Raw genomic sequence first — 24,170 nt, forward strand, 5'->3', positions numbered from 1 at the left:
TGGAAATCCATTTTAACACTATCCGAGCTCAATCGACTTCCCAAGCCTGCAGACATCCAAGGCCCTTTGGTGTGCAATACCTCAGTGTGAGGCTGGCCTTTTTGTTATGTGAGTACTGCTTTGAACCTGGGGTTCCCAGGAGATCTTCCGGGGAGAGCTCCAGTGCCGAAGTTGAGGTGTTTCCCTCCCGTGGAATCAAAGGAGATCAACATCTTATTTATAGAGCCCATTGTCTCCCTTGCTGAAGTTAAGGCAGCCATGAATACACATGGCCCTCACATAGCTGATCTGGACTCCTACAGCTGACGTATATGATATCCAATTGGTGTATACTCATGAGTCACCATACAATAACTAAGTATGTCGTATTCTTGAAGATGTACCTGCTACCAGACTAATAAGACATAAGTTATTACATTTAGAATTGGAGGCATAGAAGTTAAAATGTCACCTCTGGCTGCAGTGATTGGGGCGGGGTGGTCATAGCAGCGGTCTGGAATGCACATGGGACCGTTGAACTTGCTTTGTGTCACTGAAGAGCAGTCAATTGGCAGGAGACTGGTACAGCAAGGGCACATGTATGCACTATGTTTTTGCCATAAAGCTCTATGAAAGGGGGAGGGTCTGATAAGCTGACTCTTCTTACAGAAACAGAATGAACTGCATAATTTTATTTATAAAGAAATTAAAGCTAGGTCATTCACACACTTGCAGATGTCAATCCATCATAGCATTAATGTTCTTTGGGAGTGCAACTGTTAGGAAGGTTTGTGTATAACCGTCTGGTGAGGCCTGTACAACCACTAATCCTAAGGGGGGGGCCAACACAACTGGTTAGAACGGGAACCTATAGCCCTCTTAAATGCAAGCCATGTAAACTGAGCGACGAGGCTTAATTCTCATTTAGGTGGGTAGCAGGATGACGTAAAGGTACAATTAGTTCACAGACTTATCTCAAGAAACATACACCACACTGATACCTGAAAAATATATACATTTATATTGTTGCCTATAAAGTTCTTTTAGTTCAAATAAGTACTTGGGCACATAGTACAATGCATTAAAAATACCCAGCATATATATCAAAACAGTAATGTTATTTGAGGACATGCCTCATCCCAATAATTGAATGTGGGTCCACTATCATATAGGCACACAACATATAGTGACAGGAGGTGAGGGAGGGAGCAAGATAGTTTAATAAAAACAGTCCAAATTCTCTAGTGACTGCACAAAACATAGTACATTGTCCTAAAGACCCAATCCGCTCTTGATATATATTGTAGTCCCAATAATGGTTGGAAAGCGCATAACACATATAGACCGAGAGGGAAGAAAAGGGTTGAGTTGATCCTATACATTCTATAGCACTTCTTTGCCACCTTTTTTAAAAATAATTTTAGTTTTTTGCCCTTTTTTTAATTTCTATTTTTTTACATTGCAGGCTATAATCTGTGATTGACCTTTCAATCACTGGTTGCAACATTATACCCAGGTAGGATTCCTGGGCATCGTTTCTTTTCCATTTTTGAATTCTTTCAACTATCTATTTCCATTGAAACGTACCATTGTATTTTTTCATATTTTTGCCAGATATGTTTGCTTCCATGGCAAGTGGTCACTGTCTGGGTACAACCAATGACAACCAATGACAAATGTCTATTTTTTTCTATCTAGAAACATTGCCCTGATGATGGACCAGATTACGTCCGAAATGGATTTGCCTCTGTTTTGTCTGCTTTGCTGAAATGAAAGATTCTATGTTAACATTAAATTGATGTGTTTAACATCATAAGATATTATTGTGTGATAATTGTATGTTCATTAAGAAGACATTGTAGTTTATACTACTTGAGCACGATCATCGTCAGAGTATAACTTCCTCTTTTCTGTGGTTCATGTTTGTTGCCACCTGTGTGCATAGGTGCTTGATTGGTTGACGCTAGAAAAATATACATAATTATTGTTGTACTTGTTTAAAATTTATAGTGTTGCCCACTCTCTCCTCGGACTAGCTTGAATAATTTCCCACCCCATCGCCTAGAAGTAATTACTTGCGGTGGCTGTTTAAGTGAAAATGGCTGCAGCTGCACTAAACAATCCGGTAAGTACACTCCTTCTTTTCCAAGTGCAGGTTGCAGGATCCGGTGGCTGGTGAATTGAACCCTCGGCCAAGGTAGAGCCCATGATGAAAAATTGAAACAAGCCTTCCTGCGATGCAGCCCCTTGTGTCAGCAGTTAAAACAATGTCGCGGAAGGCTAGGGGAGATTGATTCCGGCGACTTAGTGGCCAAAAGGAGGGTGGCACAACCACAGACTAAATGCACTACAGTACTACAATGAGGACGGAGATGCGGCTGACCAAGCACATCCCAAGGAGCATATTGTCTCATTAAACTTCCAGGTGATAGCAGCTACTGCCAGCAAGGAAGGCTTGACCAGCATTGAAGTGGAGTGGGCAAGAGGATAAAGTAAGCCCGCCCTAGACTTCCAGGAGCAGAAAACTCTAACAGGCATGTGCCACAGCTACTACAGCCTGACAGTATGCTCAGACGAGGGCCTAAAAATACCCCACACTATTGGAATCTGTGGGAGCAGTGGTAGTTAAGCACCCTTAAAAACCAGTACCCTTAAGGGATGGCCAAAATCAGCCGACCAGTCTAGGGATGAAGTAGTGAGGTAGTCAACCATTCTTTTTGTCAATTTGGACGGTCACTCAGGCCACACCATACATACAGGAAGTTAGCAGAGCTCTGGGAATTAGGCTAGTCTAAACTTGTTGGAACCAATATGGAGGCTACCGTCTGGGCTGACCAAGCCCACAACAGCCATTTAATTTCTACTTTGTGCTTCCCTTGAACAAAGTAAGCCCTACGATACAAAATGGTTGAGAGCACAACTTCAAAAAATACATTGTTACCTCTTTTGCTAGCAAAAAGGTACTTTGGGTTACCAATGCAGTAAAATGGTTTGCACCCTTGCAGACATCAAATTAAATTACAGCTGCCACCATACTACTCCCTAAAACGAATGTAGGGTGATATAAATACCCTAGGGCAAAAATGGGGTGTCTCGGAGGCATCATAGGACATATGAGCCTTATGGGCAACCTAATACCATATAACTTATGCAAGGCAAAAAAGACAGAGGCTTCAGGCGAAATCTCTTTGGCCACTAAAGATAGGTCAGTGACCTGAAGAAGTAAAAGGGCGGTGAGCGAGAAGGTAAGGGTCTTGCGAAACTGCCACAGAATGCCCAAAAATTTGAATTTTTATTAACACTTGCCTTGAAGGTAATTTTCTTGGTTTCCATCACCACCTAAGCGGTGAGTGTTGGGAAAGATTTCTCCTTTGGCAACTTTCCCTCCATAGTTTCTATGGACACCCAATCTTTTTGCTTTGTTCTCCAGCATGGGGTCTGGCATGGATTCACATGCTCATGAATATTCCCCGTCAGGCCGGGAATCCTTTGGTAAAAGAAAAACAGTTTCACTTACAAACTGTATTTTTCCTCTAAACCAATCACTGTCCTCTGGGTCATAATGCCTCCAGCCAATGACAGTCTTCTCCCTAAGCTCCTCCTCTGGCCGCCATCTTCAGATTTTTACCGCACGTTTCAGTGTTGGGAGTCCTCGGCGTTTGCTCCGTGAGCTACTTCTACATTCTTTTGTTTTTCGACAGAAATCTTTTCTATTTTTGTTCCAAAAGAGCCAGTGTGCTCTTCTCTCCATCTGTTGACAGCGGGGATCCATTTGTCGTTGAATTTCAGCACCCCTCAAGGGCAAGGATTGTCGAAGTTTCTTCTAAGTTTCCAGAAGGCCATCGGGCCTACTCCGCACTTCCGGCCATGACAGAGGAGGAGGAGGAAGGAAGATCTCTCTTCAGGCCCTGCACCAAGTGCGGGCTACGGAACGTGTTTGTGGAGGACAAGCACCTCCAGTGCCTCTATTGTCTTCAACTGGACCACAAGGATGGAGAACGCGAGATCTGCCTAGGCATCTCCAAGAAGACGACGAAGGATCGACACAGTAGACTGACGGCTTGGCTGAACGCCAAGGCCTCTGCCCCGTGCTCCGAGCAGGATCATGCCTCACCCAGGACTGGCCGGCTTGAGGAGCAGGCTTCCAACTCCTTTGAGGGTGCGTCCCCCTGTGGGAGCTCAAGACAAGACCAAGCACCGCAAGTCCTGTTCCACAGGGGTTGCGATGGCCAGCATGCGTTCCACATCACCATCCGCCTCCTTTACCAGCCAAAGATCAAGCTCCTCCTCCAAGAGGAAGTCGGCCAACCCGGCTACACTGCGGTAGAGGCCCGAGAAGCCAGGGACGGAGGAGAAGATGGACAAACTGCCCAGGAAGGCCCGTTGGCTCAAGAGAGGTCTTCGTCAACGATAGAGATGGTGGCGGCTGCTCTCACGAAGCCACAAGGGGCTGACCATGTAAAGGTAGCCCCCACAACGCAGGTGTCCCTGCCTCCGAGGTGAGAAACCGCCCCAGTGACTTTATGAAAGTGTGCTAACACGCCAGAGAAGAGGATGCCATCTCTGAGTCCAACCCCAGGCTGTGTCTCAGGCCTGGAAGTATCGTCCATCGACGATTAGGGCCTGGAGTCCTTACACACGGTCCAAAAGGACGTGGAAGAGGATGACAACGGCGCAGGCTCAGTGCTCCGATAACGCCATTTCAGCCAAGAGATGCATCTCTCGACATCCTGTTGACCCTACAAACTTTCGTGTCGGAGATACAGAAGAGGATACCGAAGGCCCCGGTACCTGCAGCTCCCCAGGCCTCTGGCAAAGAAGAAGAAGAGTCATCCGACGCCCCCGTTTCAGCCTCCACATCCGTGTCGGGTGCCCTCCCAGACACTGGGACGGATAGGGCCACAACTGACAACGATATAGTCACAGCAGGTTGGTCCCCGCAGCCGAGGGCGTCCCCAACGGATGAGGTGAGATTGTTCCATTCCATTGTCGCCAAAGCCTCTGAATTTTCCTGCTTACGCCTGCAGAGACCAACAAGGAGGGCTTTCTGTACCAGAGGTGTAAGGCCAAAAGGAAGACCATCATGGCTGTAGCCCTTCTGGATGACGTGTGGGCTGAGGACCTGGCTCTCTTGAAGAACCCTTAAACGACTCTGGCCAAACGGGATAGGCTGGAGAAGTAGTACTGGGTGCCAGAGTCCGCACCCAAGTGGCTAAGGTCGCAACCATCGCCGGACTCTGTGGTTTCGGTGGCCGTGAGGAAACGGTCAGCGAACCCTTCCTCGTCATCCTCGATCCCTCCGGACAGCGAGGGGAAGAAGATGGGCGCCTGGGAAGGAAGGTTACTTACACAGCGGCGTCCACCATCAAGGTGGCCAAAGCACTGGCGAGCCTGGCCAGATACAACAGGGAGCTGTGGTACAAGCTGTGCCCGATTCTAGAGTTCCTCCCCTAAGACTAAATGAGAGAGGCGATTGCCCTCTTCCATGAGGGAGAGGTGGCTTCAGACCATACCACCACAGTAGCGCTAGACATCGCCGACACAGGGTTCCGGCAGATTGGTAACAGTGTCTTCCGGCAGATTGGTAACAGTGTCTGCCTTTGGTGTCAAGGCTGGCTGAAGGCCACAAATTTCTGCCAGTAGGTCCAGTCGAAGATATTGGACATGCCGTTTAACAGAGAGAACCTTTTTGGGAAGGTCATTGACGAGTCCCTAAAGGCCATCAAGGCGGATACAGAGACTGCCCATTCCCTGAGCACAATCCAGCAACACTGCTCTTCTTTTCGCTCCTCCAGAGGGAAGTTGAGCAGATCGGCAAAAGGTTTCTCCTTGTTGTACCGCCAGCCGTCCAGGTCCACGACCCAGGAGGCCTACATAGGCCATTCCCAGGCCTACGGTGGAAGTGGTCAGTGCCGCCGTCGCCCTCATGGCAGGATACCTGTGCCAAAGCAAGCCTGAACCGGCTGGAATGTCGGGCCCCCACCCGTACACCCCAGTGGGAGGCCGGCTGACAGGATTCATCAGCGAGTGGGAGAAGATCACCACTGACAGATGGGTGTTGGACACTCTCGCCCACGGACATAACCTGGAGTTTCAGCACAGGTGTCTGTGGATCCCTCCGGTCGCCCGGCAGGAGCATCACGTCCCTCAACTCTAAAAGGGGCGATGGAGCTGATTCCACGATTACTTTGGGGGGCTCCAGAGTCTATTCCAGATACTTTTTATTTAAATTTGAAAACCGGGAGCTGTAGGCCAATTCTAGACTTGCAACGTCTCCAGTACCTCCAGCCTGCAGGATGTGCTCGGCCAACTGGAAAAAGGAGACTTCTTGATGTCGCTGGACCTGCTGGACGCCTATTTCCACGTCCCCATTCACAAGAAGCACTGAACGTTCCTACACTTCGTAGTGCACGGATGGCACTACCAGTTCAACGCCCTCCCATTCGGCTTGAAGTCGTCCCCCAGGGTGATCACGAAGTGCCTGGCACTGGTGGCAGCCCATTTGCGTCTAAGGGGAATATACATGTACCCGTACTTTGACAACTGGCTCATCTGGGCCAGTTTGCGAGAGTTAGCCGTTGGACACATGGAGACGACCATGCAGCTGCTTGACACCGCGCTGTTCCTTGGAGCCAGACTCAATACGGTCTCCTGCCTAGCATAGTCCTCGGAATAGAGGAGAGGGTAGATGCCATTCTGGGGAAAGTGCAACGGCTGTTGTCCCTGAAGACCGCCACAGTGCGGACCATCAAGTCGCTGCTCGGCATGTCGTCTTGCATCTACCTTATCCAGCTCTGCAGGTTACGGATGCAACCTCTTCAGGAGTACCTTCACGCTCGCTGGATACAGGTGTCCGGAAGCTTTGCGGACAAGATCCCGCTCTACAAGGAGTTCTGTCGGGCGATTGATCTTCACATCAATATCGTGGAGCTGCGGGCAGTGTTCTGGGCCCACAAGTCATTCCTTCCCTCTGAAGGGCAAGGTGGTGAGGATATTTATGACAACACCACCATGATGTTCTACATCATGAAGCAGGGGGCACTCGATCCCCAGCACTCTCCAAAGAGGCGCAGGACTCGTGGCACTGGGCCGTCGGCCAAGAGATGTTCCTCGTCACCTTTCACCTGGTGGGAGTCAAGAACACTATTTCCGACTCCCTCAACAGGGAGTTGCGATCCTGCCACGAGTGGGAACTTCAGCAGGACCAGGTGGACTGCATCTTCATCAAGGGGTGCAGGCCCCAGATTGATCTGTTTGCCACAGCGGTGAACTCCAAATGCCAGATGTTTGCCAGCTGATTCCACCAACCGAGGAACATGTGGGATGCGTTCACGCCGTTTCCTTTCCTGCTACGAGTCTCAAACAGTGCTGATGCAGGATGGTGCTCTTCGCCCCGGCGTGGCCGAGGCAGATTTGGTACCCAGACCTTCTCAGCCTGTCACCGTCTCCTCCAGTCAGACTGCCAGTAGTTCGGGATCTTCTCACCAGAGAAGGAGGCACAATCCTGCATCATGACCTAGGATCGCTGAACTGTAGGGCTAGGGTCCTGCAGCCCTAGAGTTTGGAGGATACAACCTGCCAGCGGACTGCAGGGAGGCCCTTGCCAAGGCCAGAGCATCATCGACTTTTAAGTGCTATGGTCACAATTGGAATCATTTTGCTACGTGGTGCCGGTCGCAGGAGATCACCCCTCTGAGGGTCACGGCTCAGCAGATTCTTACATAATTGTTATCCATGGCCAGGGCCGGCCCGGCGCACGCCTCCTATCAAGGTGCATCTGGCAGCTATCTCCTGCTACACCAGGTCTCCAGGAAGATCTTCCCTTTGGTCTCACTGTCTCGTCAAGGAGTTCCTCAAAGGACTGTTTCGATCTTTCCTGTCGGTGAAGGCTCCTGCCCCGGCGTGGGAACTCAACGTGGTTCTGATGAGGCTCATCGATGGGGGGGCCCCCTTCAAGCCTATGCATCATGCCCCTCTCAAGTTCCTCTCGTGGAAAACGGCTTTCCTTGTGGCCATCACCTCTGCCAGGAGGGGTGGGTGAGATCCAGGCCCTATCCTGCAAACAGCCATATCTGACTTTCCATGAGTCGAGGGTGGTACTGCGGACGCACCCCTCTTTTATGCCGACAGTTCTGTTGGAATTCTACCTCAACAAGCCTTTGGTGTTACCTGTGTTTTCCACAAAGCCTTTGTCACCGCCTGAAAGGCTGGACGTTGCTCGTGCCCTAAAGTTCGATGTGACAAGAACAAAGTTTTCTGAAGACTTCTCAACTGTTCATGAACTTGGCCCTGTGAACCATGGAAAGGCCTTGTCAAAGGCTTCCAACCCAAAGTGGCACTCCGGCTGCATCACACTGTCATCGATTAGCGAACCGACCACTGCCTGGCCATCCAAGAACCCACTCCACCAGTGCGATCGCTGCGACGACAGCGTTCCTCTCTGGTGTGCCCCTGCTGCACATCTGCAGGGCTGCTATGCTGAGATCCACGCACACCTTCATGAAGTTCTACTGCATCGACGGGGATTCCAGAGAGGAGTCCAGATTCGGCCACGCATTGCTACGCAACCTGTTTGCTTGAGGTGAGTCTGTTCCAGAGCTAAGAGTAATTGCTTCTGTTGAGCCTTGCCCACCACCTGTGGTTGTGTAATGTTGTACTGCTTTGTATTCGCTGGAGAAGGAACAAGTTACTTACCTGTAACTGTTGTTCTCCAGCATGGGTCTGGCATGGATTCAAATGCAAACCCTCCCTCCTACCCCTCTGCGGCTCTTCTTGGTGATGCTGCCACTTTACGTGCTTACAAAATCTGAAGCTGGCTTCCAGAGGAGGGGCTTAGGGAGAGGACTGTCATTGGCTGGGGGCAGTATGACCCAGAGGACAGTGATTGGTTTAGAGGAGAAATAAAGTTTGAAAGTGAAACTGTTTTTTCCTTTAACAGAGGATTCCCGGCCTGACGACTGGGAATATTCATGAGCATGTGAATCATCTCGGGATGATTTTCATTTCCTCAAAGTATTCAGTTATGACAAATCATCCTAACAGACATTCTTGTTGCCTAGTGAAGATTATTCTGAGGTGCACTCTTAAACAAAGAGGAGAAAGAACGTTCTATTTTCTTTGGAATATCTTTGAAGTTTTGGAACTTTCTATTATCCAGTGGAAGTTATAAAGAACTGTGTTGGAACGTTGTTATAAACCAAGACTTCCTCATTTCTTTTTGAATGGTGAGCAAGAATCGTGGTTTAATCTGGGGAAGGGGAATACACCCAGATCATAAGCCAGGACTGTGGTTATATTGCATATTCAATTGCTATATTACTTGTGTTGTTTTGAACTGCCATGCATTTTCTTATTGATTTGTTGAATGTATCAGTGTGAGGTACGGATATCCTTTATTAGAGTGTTTTCTTTAGTTTACTTTAGGTAGGGAAATCCTCTTCAGGGTAGGGATAGTGAGGCGTTCATCCAACCTTTTTTATTTAATAAAATGGCGAATTTTGAAAACTTTCAAAGTGGTTTGCCTCACATTCATTTCTGACCCCTCACAACACCCACACAAGATGTCGATTTGGATGTACCCAGAAAGAGACAAACTCCTGATGCACTTCACTTTTTTCCTGCCTTGTGTTTTATTTAAATTCTTCCTTCCAAATTTCAGTTTTGTTTTTATGGGAGTTTTGCTTAGTTATGCAAATGTTTCCTTTTATCTCTTTTATATTTATTTCCCATCACCTTTTTCAGGTTTTGGATAAGATGTTTTTGTCATACTAGCGTGTTCTGATACATCGTGTTATGTCACGCCATATTCTTTGTTATATCATTTTACAGAATATTCATGACGCTTTGTTCAAGGTCATGGGGCTTTGAAACAACTGGAAGGTTGACCTGTAGCATTCAACCGACTCATAAATAAATATCTAGCTCACTTAAGCGGCACTCAGTGTGTGTGTGAGAGAGAAGTGCCACAATATAGACCTGCAAATATAAGATGGAAAGCAAGCTCTACAACTCTTCTGAACCGAAGCTTCTCCAGCTGCCCTATAGTAACAGGACAAGGTAACTGCAGCCCAGTTTGAGATGGGTAGACAAGGCTGGATTGTGCAGATTAACTCCCAGAAGGGTCTAGCCTCTGCCCAAGAGGGAATCCACACAACCATTCCATTACCATCCCCATAAAACTCCTAGCAGTCCTCAAGCTCCATGCAGCCTGGTCCAGGGCCTTGCTCCCTGAGTGCCCATGGTCCCTCCCAACTTTCCTGTAGAACCTGGCCGTTCATGTATTTCACACCCTTACCTCTAATTTATTTTCTCATACTGCATTCCAGTGGCTTATTTACCAATTCACTACATCCAAGGGTGACGCTGATTCTCCTTTCTCCATCCAAGGCCAATATTGCGTGGCTCCGGGAGGGAGAAATGATTTGCCAAACTCACATTTTGTGTTCATCACTAACAATTCTGCACACAGCCAGTTCCTGGCTCTGGCATCCCCGTCAACCATCTTGGCTTTACCAGCGCCCATCTCCAGCTATCCCCGGGAGTGAATTCAATATGCAGATACGTTAGCTTTGGGGTTCAATCTTGGAAGGATGTGCTGTTTCTCCTAAACTATCTAAGTGTCATCTGCAGCAGTATCAGCACTGGGTAGTTTCCCTAACCCTCCCAACATTCTCAAGAAAAAGTAGGGTTAAATGCTGACAAACAGCGCTGACCTTTACAGATATGTGGCAGAAATTTGAAACCATTACTGGATGTTTTCCAGCAAATACCATTAATAGGGAAACTGACTGATGAAAGAAGTTGCCTTGAGGACGATCCTAGGTCAAAACACATGTCGGCTGTGACGGACACCAGCATTAAAACTGGATTACACAATTGCAGTGTTTAAGGCATTTTCATTTTGAAAGGCATTGAAGGACACTAATGATCATTGTCATAGCGCTCTTTGCCAGCATTTAACCCTACCTTTTCTTGTGAATTCAATATGGTTGTGTAGTTAGTGGCCCCCATAACTCCTAGGCACACTTGGGCACATAGTAAGGCCATTGTACTTCCACAAAATGACTTAACGTAATATCACCACCTCAGTAGTAATTGCCTCCATGAAAATTATGCTGGTCAATAAAGGAAGCTTGCATCTTGTGAGTTAAGTCTGTATAATTGTGTCTGTCTGACTTTTCTCACACTTCCTCTTTACTGCTTTCCTTGGCCCCCATTTCTGTTTCACCCCACAGATCATGGTCTGGCTGCTACTCTGGGTGGGGCCATAATACATCTTTACCCCGACAAGGCTGAGCGCTTTAAGGCTACTATGGTGGTGGGGTGTGTAATATAAAAGATTAGTAACATAAAATATAGGTGCAATTGGCTAATAATGTGGTAAAAATTACTACAGATCTGGTGTAGCCAATAAAAAATACAGCTTCACTAGCCTACTTCCCCACACGCTTTGAGTGATAGACTCTGCCTTCGACTAATATGGGAGATTAAAAAGTACTCCTGCCCTGGTAGCCATATGGTGGTAGCATATCGAAATGAAGGTTGCAGTTAAAGGGCGACTTACGTATGAAACCATTAGTCACCAAATAAACTTTAAAAAACAGCAAAAACTATAGAGCACCCACAAATTTGGGGCAGTATTCAATTTTCTTTCCTGCAGTGAATCTCTGTGTCAACAGGACCCCATGCAAAAATTATCCTGGTCATTGCATTTTCCGATAGCATCTGCTTCTGGGCAACAAACTTGGGTAATGCAGTGAGGCCTAAAAATGTCTCTGAGATAATTGTTTATTTTCATTTATTGTGTTGATGGTTTTGAGAAACAAAACCTTACACAAACATTTAAATTTATCAATCTTATATCCGAAAACCATTAAATAAAATTTCATACAAAAGATTTGTTCATCCTATGAATTAACAAAAGTAAAACACATAAATCAATTCAAAATTAATAATTAATTCCTTCTACCTGTTATTACAAATCTACCAAATGTAATCTGTTTAAAAATTGCAAACTGCATACTTCGAGGAATTATCATTTCTACCACTCAATAGTTCCAATAAATTATCAATACAAGTAAGATTTAAGTCATGAACAAATTGACCAAAGTGCAAAATACGGAGGTTCCTTAAGACCGGGCAGTTCAATATTAAATGATATAAGGTTTCTTTATCTGCGTCACATTATATACACCTTTTGTCTCCTTGTAATTTCCCCTCCTGGATGTGGATGATTCCTCTAGTCAAAAGAAGATAAAATCAAAATCTTATAAAAGCAGACCTTAACTGGGCACTCAGGAAAGGAGTTAAATACAGAGGCTCTTGTGCTCATGCTTTAGTTGTTGATAGAGCATATAGTTTTTTGTCTTACTATTGGTTTTACACCAGTCCCATTGTTATAATAGTTTTTTTAACAGGGCAGCATTTTGGATGAAAGATCCTCCGATCAAATCTAGGAATCTTTCACGTTTATATACCTGTTTTATCAATCTTCCTATGAAAGTCATCAAAAGTGTGTTTTTCGGAGGATCGACATATTTTCTGCATAGTCAAAACATCTTCGACATGCCTCGGAAATTAAGTGAAACCAAACTGAGTTCAAGTCGGGTGACTGTTATAGGCGCACAATTTGGAAGAGATGGCCCTTTCTGCCATATTCCCTCAATAGGGTCAAGATCAAATTGATCTATAGAGGAATGCACGACTTCCAAATTTAATTTTTGCTTGGAACAACATTTACCTCGTAAAAACTGATAACTGTTAATAAATCGATTTTTACCATATTTATGGTTAATTATTTTCATCTGTGTAGATGGTAAAATGATTTTATAAAATAATGCTCAAAATCCATTCTTTCTTTGGAACTGCAGAAATATGAAACCCAAGGTACTTCAGTTCATTAACAACCTCTAATTTCTGGCATCCAAGTGCCCAAGAGAAACCTATAAACGGCATAATCTTTGACTTTTTAGTGTTAATAACGAAGTCATTTGCTGGAGTTTAATCATAGAAGGCATTGCTAACTCGCTGAAGGCCCATTAGGGTAATATCTAAAAGAACCATGTCATCCGCATATGAAAGCCAGCATAATTTAATGCTGTTTATTGTTGGCAAGATAAATGCAGCCTTTTCTATTTTCTGACCCATGTCGGAAATGTTTAAATTAAATGGGCAGGAACTGCATCCATGCCTCAATCCTCTATGGGATACAATGTCTTTTATTAACTGGCCCTTAAGATTAAGGGGTCGATTCATGGAATTAATGTGCGCCGAAAATTCCTGCGTAGAGGTGCCAAAACGTGCGAATCGCAGGAAAAGTGCGAAAATCGCAGTGCAAGTGCGAAAATCGCAGGAACACCAGCGCACAGCGATTCATGGAAGTCCGTGCGTGAGAAAAACATTGGATGTGCGCCGCGCACGCCGGCGCACAGGTCATCCAACAGCGTGCGCCACGGCCACTGCGAAATCACACATAGCGCGACGCACATCACAAAAGTAGGCGGAACACGGGGCGTAATACTCGGAATGGGGAACAACGCGTGAAAATATGGGCGTCACGGGGGAAGTACAGGAGGCAAGTGTGCGGAACGCCCACACGCTCGCCTACAACCCGTATTCATGGAATCGAATAGGGCAAACCAGCGCACGGTCAAAGACGCGCACAGGGCCAAACAAGTACGCCACAAGAAAGCAGGCGATAGCGCCCCTGCGACTGAAAAAAATGTGCGCTAACAAAAAGCACCCATATACAGCCATGATGAATGGCCCATACAGTGGCCCTCTAGGACAGATGAGGTGCAAAGGGGCACCGACAAGCACGGACACCTGCTGTGTGAAAAATAGCGTGTGCGCGGGAAGTTCCACACGCGATTGGCCTGGGCAGGTGGGGGTGCGTGGGAAGTTCCACACGCGATTGGCCTGGGTACGTGTACTACGGGGTGCGGGGGAAGTTCCGCACGCGATTGGCCTGGGTAGGTGGGGGTGCGTGGGAATTCCACACGCGATTGGCCTGGGTACGTGTACTTCGGGGTGCGCGGGAAGTTCCACACGCGATTGGCCTGGGTACGTGTGTTCCGATGTGTGCGGAAGATTCACACGCGATTTCTGCAGGGTATGTGTATTTCGGTGGTGCCGGGGAATGCTACACGTGATTTGGCCATGTGGGTCCCCCAGGTGTTCCCTCCACGGCCCCTGCAGGCAGCCCACACCACAGGGTACTACCCTGTACCCCTGCTCATGTCCCACAGGCAACCCATCCACCATGGCCATGCCCACCAGCCAACCCACATGTCACCTTGCACTACTGATCACCAACACATGTCTCCCAGCACCCCCACCCCCCAGCCACCAGGGGCAGCCTCCACCAGGCCCCCACTCATGTCCCCTATTACCCCCACCCCCCAGCAGTGCAGGGGCAGCCTCCACCAGGCCCCCGCTCATGTCCCCTATTACCCCCACCCCCCAGCAGTGCAGGGGCAGCCTCCACCAGGCCCCCACTCATGTCACCCACCACCCCCACCCCCCAGCAGTGCAGGGGCAGCCTCCACCAGGCCCCCACTCATGTCCCCTATTACCCCCACCCCCCAGCAGTGCAGGGGCAGCCTCCAGCAGGTCCCCACTCATGTCCCCTATTACCCCCACCCCCCAGCAGTGCAGGTGCAGCCACCACCAGGCCCCCACTCATGTCCCCTATTACCCCCACCCCCCAGCAGTGCAGGGGCAGCCTCCACCAGACCCCCACTCATGTCCCCATGCACCCCCACCCCCCAGCAGTGCAGGGGCAGCCTCCACCAGGCCCCCACTCATGTCCCCATGCACCCCCACCTCCCAGCAGTGCAGGGGCAGCCTCCACCAGGCCCCCACTCATGTCCAACTCATGTCTCCCACCACCCCCACCCCCAGCAGTGCAGGGGCAGCCTCCACCAGGCCCCCACCCATGTCTACCACCACCCCCACCCCCCAGCCACCAGGGGCAGCCTCCACCAGGCCCCCATTCATGTCTCCCACCACTCCCACCCCCCAACCACTAGGGGCAGCCTCCACCAGGCCCCCACCAATGTCTACCACCACCCCCACCCCCCCAGCAGTGCAGGGGCAGCCTCCACCAGGCCCCCACTCATGTCCCCATGCACCCCCACCCCCCAGCAGTGCAGGGGCAGCCTCCACCAGGCCCCCACTCATGTCCCCCTGCACCCCCACCCCCCAGCCGTGCGATTTGCCTGGGTACGTGTACTTCGGGGTGCGCGGGAAGTTCCACACACGATTGGCCTGGGTATGTGTACCTCGGGGTGCGCGGGAAGTTCCACACGCGATTAGCCTGGGTACGTGTACTTCGGGGTGCGCGGGAAGTCCCACACGCGATTGGCCTGGGTACGTGTACTTCGGGGTGCGCGTGAACGTCCACACGCGATTTGCCTGGGTACATGTACTTCGGGGTGCGCGGGAAGTCCCACACGAGATTGGCCTGGGTACGTGTGCTTCGGGGTGCGCGTGAACTTCCACACGCGATTTGCCTGGGTACGTGTACTTCGGGGTGCGCGGGAACTTCCACACGCGATTGGGTCTGTGAGAGTGGGGTACATGTATTCCAGGTGTGGGCAGGAATATTTACCCGGGACTGTGCCTGTGAGAGCGTGCTACGTGTATTCCTGGGGTGGGCGGGAAGATTCACACGTTCGCCTACGACGTGCCGAAAATTAAATGGTCCAATCCTGAGACACGTACGCCAGCATGAAGCAGGCGTACGTCGACCCGCGCAGCATAAAAGTGCGCGCAAACAACAAACAAGCTCATACGCTAGGATGAATATACCATTCCTAGCAGCAGTGGCCGTGGGTTACCAGAGGAGAAGGAGGAGGAGGAGGAGGAGGAGGAGGATAGTGAGGGCCCGAATTTTCACTCCCAGAACCAGCCTTTTTGGGATGCCGATGGCCAGGTGTATGGGAGGTACAGGTTTCCCCCACACATAATACTGGACCTGGTCAGTGAGTGGGAGGGTGACCTCACATCACCCACCCTGTGCTCCCAAGCACTCAGCTCCCTGGAGAAGGTCCTCAATGTACTGCACTTCTTCGCCACAGGATCATTTCAGCGGACAAGTGCCATAGTGGGTGGGGTGTCACAGGCCACGCAGTCACGCTGCCTACACCAGGTCTTGAACATCATCACTGCACGCCCATCAGTCCGTAGGCACATATACCTGCCCAGGACACCTGCAGAAAGGCAGGCTGCCACCCTCGATTTCTACGGTGTGGCACAATTCCCAAAAGTGCTAGGTGCCATTGACTGCACCCATGTGGCACTACGTCCCCCAAGGGCATCTGAGCACATCTATAGGAACCGCAAGCACTGGCATTCCATCAACGTGCAGGTAGTATGTAATGCTAAGGGAATCATCACCTCAGTATATGCCAACTATTCTGGGTCCACCCACAACAGCTTCATTTACCGAATGTCTACCCTAAGCTGGGACCTAGAAGCTGGGCGGCATGGCGATACATGGCTGCTTGGTGAGTATGAATGCCACTGCACATGCATGCATGTCAGATGCAGAGTTATGTCACTACCCCACTAATGATACCCATCACCTCCTCACCAGGGGACAGTGCCTACCCTCTGAGCACCCACATGATGACGCCAATTCGGACCCCATCACGCCTCCAGAGGTAAGATACAACACAGCCCATGTTGCAACCCGGGGCATAGTGGAGCGCACATTCGGAGTGCTCAAGTCACGCTTTCGCTCCCTTGACCGTTCTGGCGGGCAGCTGTTATATGCGCCCCTAGTAGTGTGCAGGATCATAGTGGCAGCATGTGTCCTGCACAATGTTGCAACACGCCGGGGCCTGGCTGTGGACATGGTGGTGCCCCCACATCCCCAACCACATGCACGCCCGCTGCGTATGGGAGGGGAGAGGACATGGGGTGTGAGGCAGCCTGTACGCAGCTGGTGGCTAATTACTTCACATAGAAATCACACCCCAGTGGAGTGCACACAGGCCTGGCACATACCATCTGATAAGCAATGATGACTCGACCTGACAATTAAGACAAACAAAGGGACTGTCAACTGTCAGAACCATAGCAGCCTGAGATTGTTCATGTGGAAGTGTCACAATGTGTGCATCCCTACCTACACAAACACCACCAATGCAGTGTCATGAAAAGACACTTCCATGCTGCAGAAATGAATACCCACTTGCAGAATACTACATGAAAACAGTGCCATGTCACCCACCCCCTCCCCGGCACGGCCACACAACACACCATGGCATGTCATGCAATGTGAGAGGAAAGAAATTAATCCCCACAACATGCCCCAAGTGTCAGCAGCTACAGTGTCCCTAATGGAAACATGTCCACACATGAAATGCTCACAGTAATGCAGGACCTACAACCCACATTACCAAATACTTACCAAGAATACCAATCACCTACACAACCTCCAACCTACCTTAAACATGACATTACAGACTTAAAAATTAGCTAGCCTCACCACCTGATGATGACAGCCCTCCGAACACTTCCAAGTATACAGTGTTAGCGCCACGCAAGAGTGTAGGTGCACTGCTTACAACATGGACTCCAGTTCCAAGGTGGACCGCATTGTGAAGACATGAGGAATGGACCTGCAAATATGGAGGATGAGATGGATGCAGAGGCACATATCAATACACCACGCAGTCTACAATACAACAACAATATGCACTATGAATGTATACACAGTATTGACTACAGACTGCCCACACAGCTCATGGGAGTGCAATGTCACCATGTACGTCAATGTCACTTGGGCACACCCTTTGCAAGCCCATGGAAACGGGAAGCAGGAGGGGTGTGTGTGACAAAAACCCAAGCATCTGAACCAAATCCATTACAAGCCTGCATGTGCCCAGCCACAATGCAGCGTATGCCGACGGGAGCCACACAAGGCAACACACTGTCCCCAAAAAAAGAAATAATAGTAATTTTAAAAAAATGGCCATTAATGGGCCCGGGGGGTTTGGGGAGGCCACCCAGGAGGTCCGAGGACAGGGTGCACACCAAAACCCACCTGTGTGGATCTTGCGAGGGAAAAAAAAAAAACCTCCATGGGCTCATGGCCTACACGGCTACCCTATTGTGGGAGTATCACTGCTGTCGCTATCCTCACCCTCTGCAGCTGCATCAGGAGGTGGTGGCACTATGGGAGGCAGCCCACGCAAAGCCCTAGTCTGTTCCTCCATGGCTGCAAGCATGCGGGTGTGATAGGTCTCGTTCTGGAGGATAAGTGTGCGGAGGTCCCCATGCAACAACTCACAGGATGCCCGGACCTCCGCCCTAGTTGCCTGCATCTCAGCTGAGAGCGTATGGGTGAGACGCTCCAGCTGCTGTTCTGTCCTTCGGTTTGTTGAAGCCTCAAGCTCAACAAGAGTCGTCCTGAGGTGAAGGAGTTCCAGCCTCAGGGCTTCCCTGTGGCCCTAGGACTCTATGGAGATGGCTTCCTGCAGAGTCGCCAGTGCCGCCCTCCTGTCCCTGTCGGACGCCAACATGTCCTCCCTGTGTGACTGGCAGATGGAGTCGGTTGCCTGCTGTAGTCGCTCCATCAGCCTTTCGGGGGGGACAATGGAAGTGGCCACCCTATCCATGGCCTGAGCCATCATCTCTGATGATGCTGCTTGTGGGTTGCCATACCGTAAACGGATTGCTCCCATGCGGTATTGCCAGGTGGCGTACGGCCACCACGTCGGCGGGCACCACACCTGTCTGGGGCAAGGCGAACTGCGCCTTGCTGTGCTGGCACTGCCTGAGGCTGCAGGACTGCATTCTCCCTCTGATCTGCTGGCCCAGGAACAGGATCAGATGTTGCGGAGTGTGAGCCTGCATCCGTAACCACCAAAGGCGTACCTGCCAACACTGACATCCCCATTGAGGGTTCTAACCCTGGTACAGGTGGGTCAGACAGAACAGAATCCCTCCCAGGAACACTCCCCTGCAACGGCACGTAAGTCTCATCATCCAAATCGACACCTGAGTACAGCTCGGGGAGGTGCAGCCAGAGACACCCCTTGAGAGCACGACCTGCAGCAGTTGTGGGTTCTCGCCCACCACCCCACCACGTCCCTCACTGGTGGTCGGTCGGCCCTCAGACCCCTCCTGGGTCTGCACCATCTCCACAACCCCAGCAGTATCAAGTGCGTCTTCCCCTGCAAAGACATAAAAGAAAACAAATGGAAACAGGCATTAGCTCTATGGCACACAATTAGGGCTGAGAGGCTACAGAAACAGTACTTGATTGACACATGTCCCACATGAGTAAAACACTCCCATGCATGTACCGTCACTGCGTGTGATGGGGAGGCAGATGGCACATATTGATGACACCAAGATGGAAGATGAACACATTTGCTGCATGCTGCCTAGCAGTGGCATCACACATTGGCCAGTGATTGGCAGGTCAAATACACATGCCATCACACAAATGGCATGTACCCTAGCCACGAAGTGAAGAGGGAGAGGAGGTCACCAATTGTTCATTCAGTCCAGTTTGTTCATATAATTGATTATTTTCATTGTAATGGTTCAAATGTTTAATCTGCAGCTGCCAGTCAAAAATGGTCCTATAGCACAGGGACATGTCCAAACTAATCATGTCCACGAAACTGAGCCAGTCCACTGTACCATAGCCATGTCAGACATGTGACAATAGGACTGAGAAATCCCGAGTAAAAGTGGTGGTATGCAAACAATCTGCCTGAATAAACAGAGGTAAATAAGCAACAGTGTTGTGGCAAGATGACACTCCAAGGGCAACTGGCGTGGTGTTGGGCTGGATGTCTAATGTTGGCCGAAGGGATGCTGCTATACCCAAATGCTGTTGCCAAGAATGTATAGGAAGAGGCACATGGGTGAGCCGAACCACTCAGGCACACACACCCTCCCCTGGCACCCAAACAGAAGCCCTCCCACACACACCATGCACATGGATGACACACACATGCATGTGCACTCACCGGACAATGCCTCGTAATCTGCCATTTCTCCCACGCCTTGGATCTGTTCCTCCGTGACGTAGGTCCCAGCAACCTGCTCATGTGGAGTGAGTTCTATGTCGTCTGCTGGAGACCCACCTCCAGTCACTAAAGTTGCGGCATGACTTGAGGCCAGCTTATTCTTTGCCCTGCGCTTCAGGTCATTCCAGCGCTTGTAGCATTCATTAGCTGTGCGCCTCACGATTCCAAGGGCACTTATGATGTCCGCAATGGTCTGCCAGTGTGCCTGACGTTGTGCAGGTGTGGTCTTGGATCCTGCAACAATCACCATTTCGCGGTCATGTGCGGACACATACTCTACAAGTGCATTCAGTTCGGCCTCATTGAAGCTGTGCTTCCTTGACGGGCCGGACTGTGTAGCCGTGTCTGGGGCATCAGCCTCTACTGGACGAGCACTCTTCCTCTTCCGCTTGGAAGGTGGTGGGGATCCTGAGTGTCCTACGCCGCTCTGGACACTAGGGGCAGGAGCGTGGGATTGCACACTCAGCATGGGAGTTGGTGCAGGCATTATCTCAAGTGTGATGGTGTCAGGGGGAATGTCAGCATGATGGACTTGGACCGACACTGTCCTGGATGGGTGTGTGGGGTGGATCGAGCTGCAGCTGCCCCTGCAGCCTCCCCAGCCTGCCTACGCAGGGCAGCAGATGACCTAGCTGCCCCTCATCCACGTGGCCTGATGACACCAACGTTCACCGGCGCACGTGGCCTAGACCTGCTGACCTGGAAGTCAGCCATGGAGTCACCCTGTGCCAGGTCTGGTTCCACAGTGGGCTGGTCCAACAAGGGCTGAGCATGGATGGTGTCAGCCACGGTAACCTCAACCAGGGGGGGGGGCATGGGTGTCCCTGACTGCTCCTCCACACATGGGGGGCTAGGGGCACCCTGCAAGTCACGGCCACGTCCCCTACTGGATCCACCACGGCCACCACTTGGGGCTCGGCCACCTTTGCCACCCTTACAGCTTGTTCGCCTCCCAGCCATGGCACTGATGTTATTGTGCGTATGGGAGTCGATGTGAACTATTGTCCTGGGCAATTGGGGGTCAAAGGGGTTGGGTACCAGATGGTAATCGTACCCTAGTGCTCTAGCAAGTCTGTATGTCGCCCCTGGGGAAAGATGACGGGTCACGCAACGCACAGGCACACCAAAAAAGCGAAGTAAGGTGCACGCAACCCCTCCTAGATCACGTGCGTGGAAAAATAAACCTGCACTACGCTGTGGCACCCAGGAACACAAGAATGAACGTATGCGAGTCACACGCAGCCTAGAATGACCTCTGAAGGGGTACGCGACACACGGGGCAAGCACAGATGTTAAATACGTGCGCGACTCACCATCTGCAAGGAACAAAAGCGTGAAAAATATGCGCGTGTGCATGTTGGCAACACCCCCGCCAAAAGAAGAATTGTACTCTGTCTGAGGAGACAGGACAACAGTAGTAGGGAACGCTGTTTGAGGAAACAGGCCCAGGAAAAAGATGAAAAGAGAAAAAGCTGTCATACGTAACAGGGAGTACGAACTGGAAACGCCGTGAAGTAAATCGCGTGTGAACCGACAAGAAGTACAGATTTCACCCACTCGCTCTCCACGAAAAGCACGTACAAGAAAATGGCGTTCTACACGTACCTTTTATACACACGTCACAGACGCGCATACGCGATGAGGCCATTTCCACCAATTACGCGCTTTGACACTCGGACGTGTATCTCTTCATTTTTACACGCGCCATTCTCTACGGCCATGCGCGTGACGTCACAGCTGCGCATGGTGGCCTTTGGGCCAATGAAATCGCATATGCGAGCACACGTGGTAAAACTGCATGTCCGAGTGTCATCGCGTGTAATCGGAGGGAAGTGAGCGTACACGCGATTGGCCTGTGTATGTGTATTTCTGGGGTGCGCAGGAAGTTCCACACGCGATTGGTGGAAATCCACGTGTGCTCTGTCATCACGTGTAATGAGGGAAACACCAGCGCGCCTCACGTCACAGACGCGCTCACGCGCTAAGGGCCTTTGGTCCAGTGAAATAGCATATGCGTGCTGACGTGCATATGCGCTAAGGGCCTTTCCTCGATTTACACGCAGACGTGCAGGATTTTCACGTGCCAAATCACTCCGTATCAAGCTGGCCACGCGTAAGCACACGGTAGACCATGCTCCTGCCCAAAAGGCCGAATTACTGCCCCCCCAGAGCCCCGAGCAGCCTCCCACGAGCCATCTGCTGCTGCCTGCCTGCCTACCTGCTGCCACCGTGCCCTGCCATTTGGTGCCTGCACATCAGCCACCTGCAGGGGTCCATTTGCTGTGTCCACCCCTGCTGGAACAGAAGACTCCCGACTGGGATACCATCGCTCCACAGCCCAGCCCCAGGACCCAGTTGCCCACCCACTCCTGCCTCTGGGGTTGCCATGTCGGGCACTGCAACATCTGACACCACTGGCAACCCCCGGCCAGAGAGACAGAGGGGCACCAGCTTCACTGCCACCGAAGTTGGTGTCCTGGTGGAGCAAGTCCTGGGGCAGTATGATGCCCTCTTCGGAAGTAAGCGCGCCAACAAGGAAGGATGGACTCGGATCTGGACGGACATCGTGACTGCCATCAACGCGGAGGGGGTGGCAGTCCGCGACTACCAACATGTCAAGAAGCGCTGGGATGACTGCAGGTCCAGGACCCTCTTGAAGGCCAGGGGCCCGGCGCCTTCTGGAGGGGGGCCGGGGTCGCATGAGTACCATCCAGATGAGGGTCCTGGAACGCGTAGGCCCAGCGCTCCACGCCCAGATCCTTGAGAGGCAGACCCGTCTGAAGTTGAGCGGTAAGTGGCCAAGCATTGCTGTGTGAGACAGGGCATGTCGCAGTGTGCTGGTTGTCTGATACTTGCCTGTATGTGTGACATAGGCCATGTATGCATATGTGTGTGCAGGGACATCATGCATGTGAGACCAGTAATGTGTGAACCACACGGTTGGTGCATGTGTTCAAATGCAACATGGGTTGCCCTATGCGGAATGGCCACATGAAAGCATGCCAGTCTCTGTTCCTGGACATGGGTGAGGGATGGGTGCTGATGCCATGTACATGTATGCTGTCCATGTCTGTGTGTCTGACCTGCGTGTCTGTGACTTGTGAATGCCAGGGATGCATGACACATGTCTGTCGCAATGTTCAGGTTCACTGATGCAGCCTAGTCATCCTTGTATCCACTGTGTCTGTGGTGTACGAGGCCAGATGGATGAAACTAGGGTGAAGTGTGTGCATGTGATAGGCATGGCCCATGATGCATGTGACTTCCAAAACAACATTGTATGTTCCAAGAATCCCTTGGACATGTTTGCTAATGTCCATAGCATGCGCCATGCCTGTTACCGCATGTGTTTTACCTGCACTGAGCCATGTGTTGTGGAGGGACATGATGGAAGTGATCTTTGACAGTGCCACTCATCTGCTATTGCTTCCTGTCTAGGGGACCATTGTACAGTACCCTGATGCTTGTGTTCTATGTCTCCCTCTACACAGCGCCACGTGAAGAAGAGGGCGGAGACGGCTCTGTGGAGCAAATCGGCGGGGATGCCCCCACGGCTGCAGCGGAAGGGGTGGGTGAGCCCCCACAGGGGCTTGCAATGGCGGAAGACGGGGTGGAGCCATCCAGGGTGGTGGTTTCCACAGAGGAGGAGGAGGCCGCTACTGAGGCGCACATGGTACCTGGTGGGGGCATCCCTGCTGGTGCAAGTGTTGCAGTCCAGGGGCAGGAGGCAGCACAGGTCGCCGTGGAGGGGCCTGTGCATGTCACTGTCCCTGACACTGTGACTGCACCAGCAGGGATGCCCCATCCCAGGCCCGTCCGCAGGTAGGGGGGATGTCCATGTCATCTGACTCCCCTCCACCTGCGGACGAGGGGACCCCTGGCCGTATGGAGAAGGTCCTGATTGGTGTCGCGTTGCGCACAGGTGCAATTCGTGATGAGGTGCGTGCTTCCCGGGAGGAGCATGCACGTCATCACGGAGAGCACCGTGCCGACTTGGCCCAGTTGGGAACGGCCATGGTCGGGGGTTTCCTACATGTGTCGGCCAATCTGGCGACCCTCTCCTCCTCTGTGGAGACTATGCACCAGTCGTTCTCCATGCCGTCTTCCGGCCCAGATGCCACCAGGGCCCCCTGTAGACCT

At 50.8% G+C, this 24,170-nt stretch overlaps 1 protein-coding gene across 5 annotated transcripts in view; it reads left to right on the forward strand.

Annotated features, from left to right (window-relative positions):
- Nucleotides 1–24,170, forward strand: part of SNX13 (sorting nexin 13) — a 2,094,218-nt gene that overhangs the window by 1,624,777 nt on the left and 445,271 nt on the right. Inside the window, exon 22 of one of the 5 annotated variants that reach the window (XM_069648503.1) lies at nucleotides 1,445–1,691. The exons of the other annotated variants lie outside the window; for them this stretch is intronic. Coding sequence (XP_069504604.1) covers nucleotides 1,445–1,462 — 18 coding nt within the window. The 3' untranslated portion in view covers nucleotides 1,463–1,691. Of the gene's footprint in view, nucleotides 1–1,444; nucleotides 1,692–24,170 lie in introns of those variants that run through there. 5 annotated transcript variants of the gene reach the window in all.

The sequence above is a fragment of the Ambystoma mexicanum genome, chromosome 2q (assembly GCF_040938575.1).
Source record: "Ambystoma mexicanum isolate Mex_15411 chromosome 2q, UKY_AmexF1_1, whole genome shotgun sequence".
Classification (NCBI taxonomy): domain Eukaryota; kingdom Metazoa; phylum Chordata; class Amphibia; order Caudata; family Ambystomatidae; genus Ambystoma; species Ambystoma mexicanum.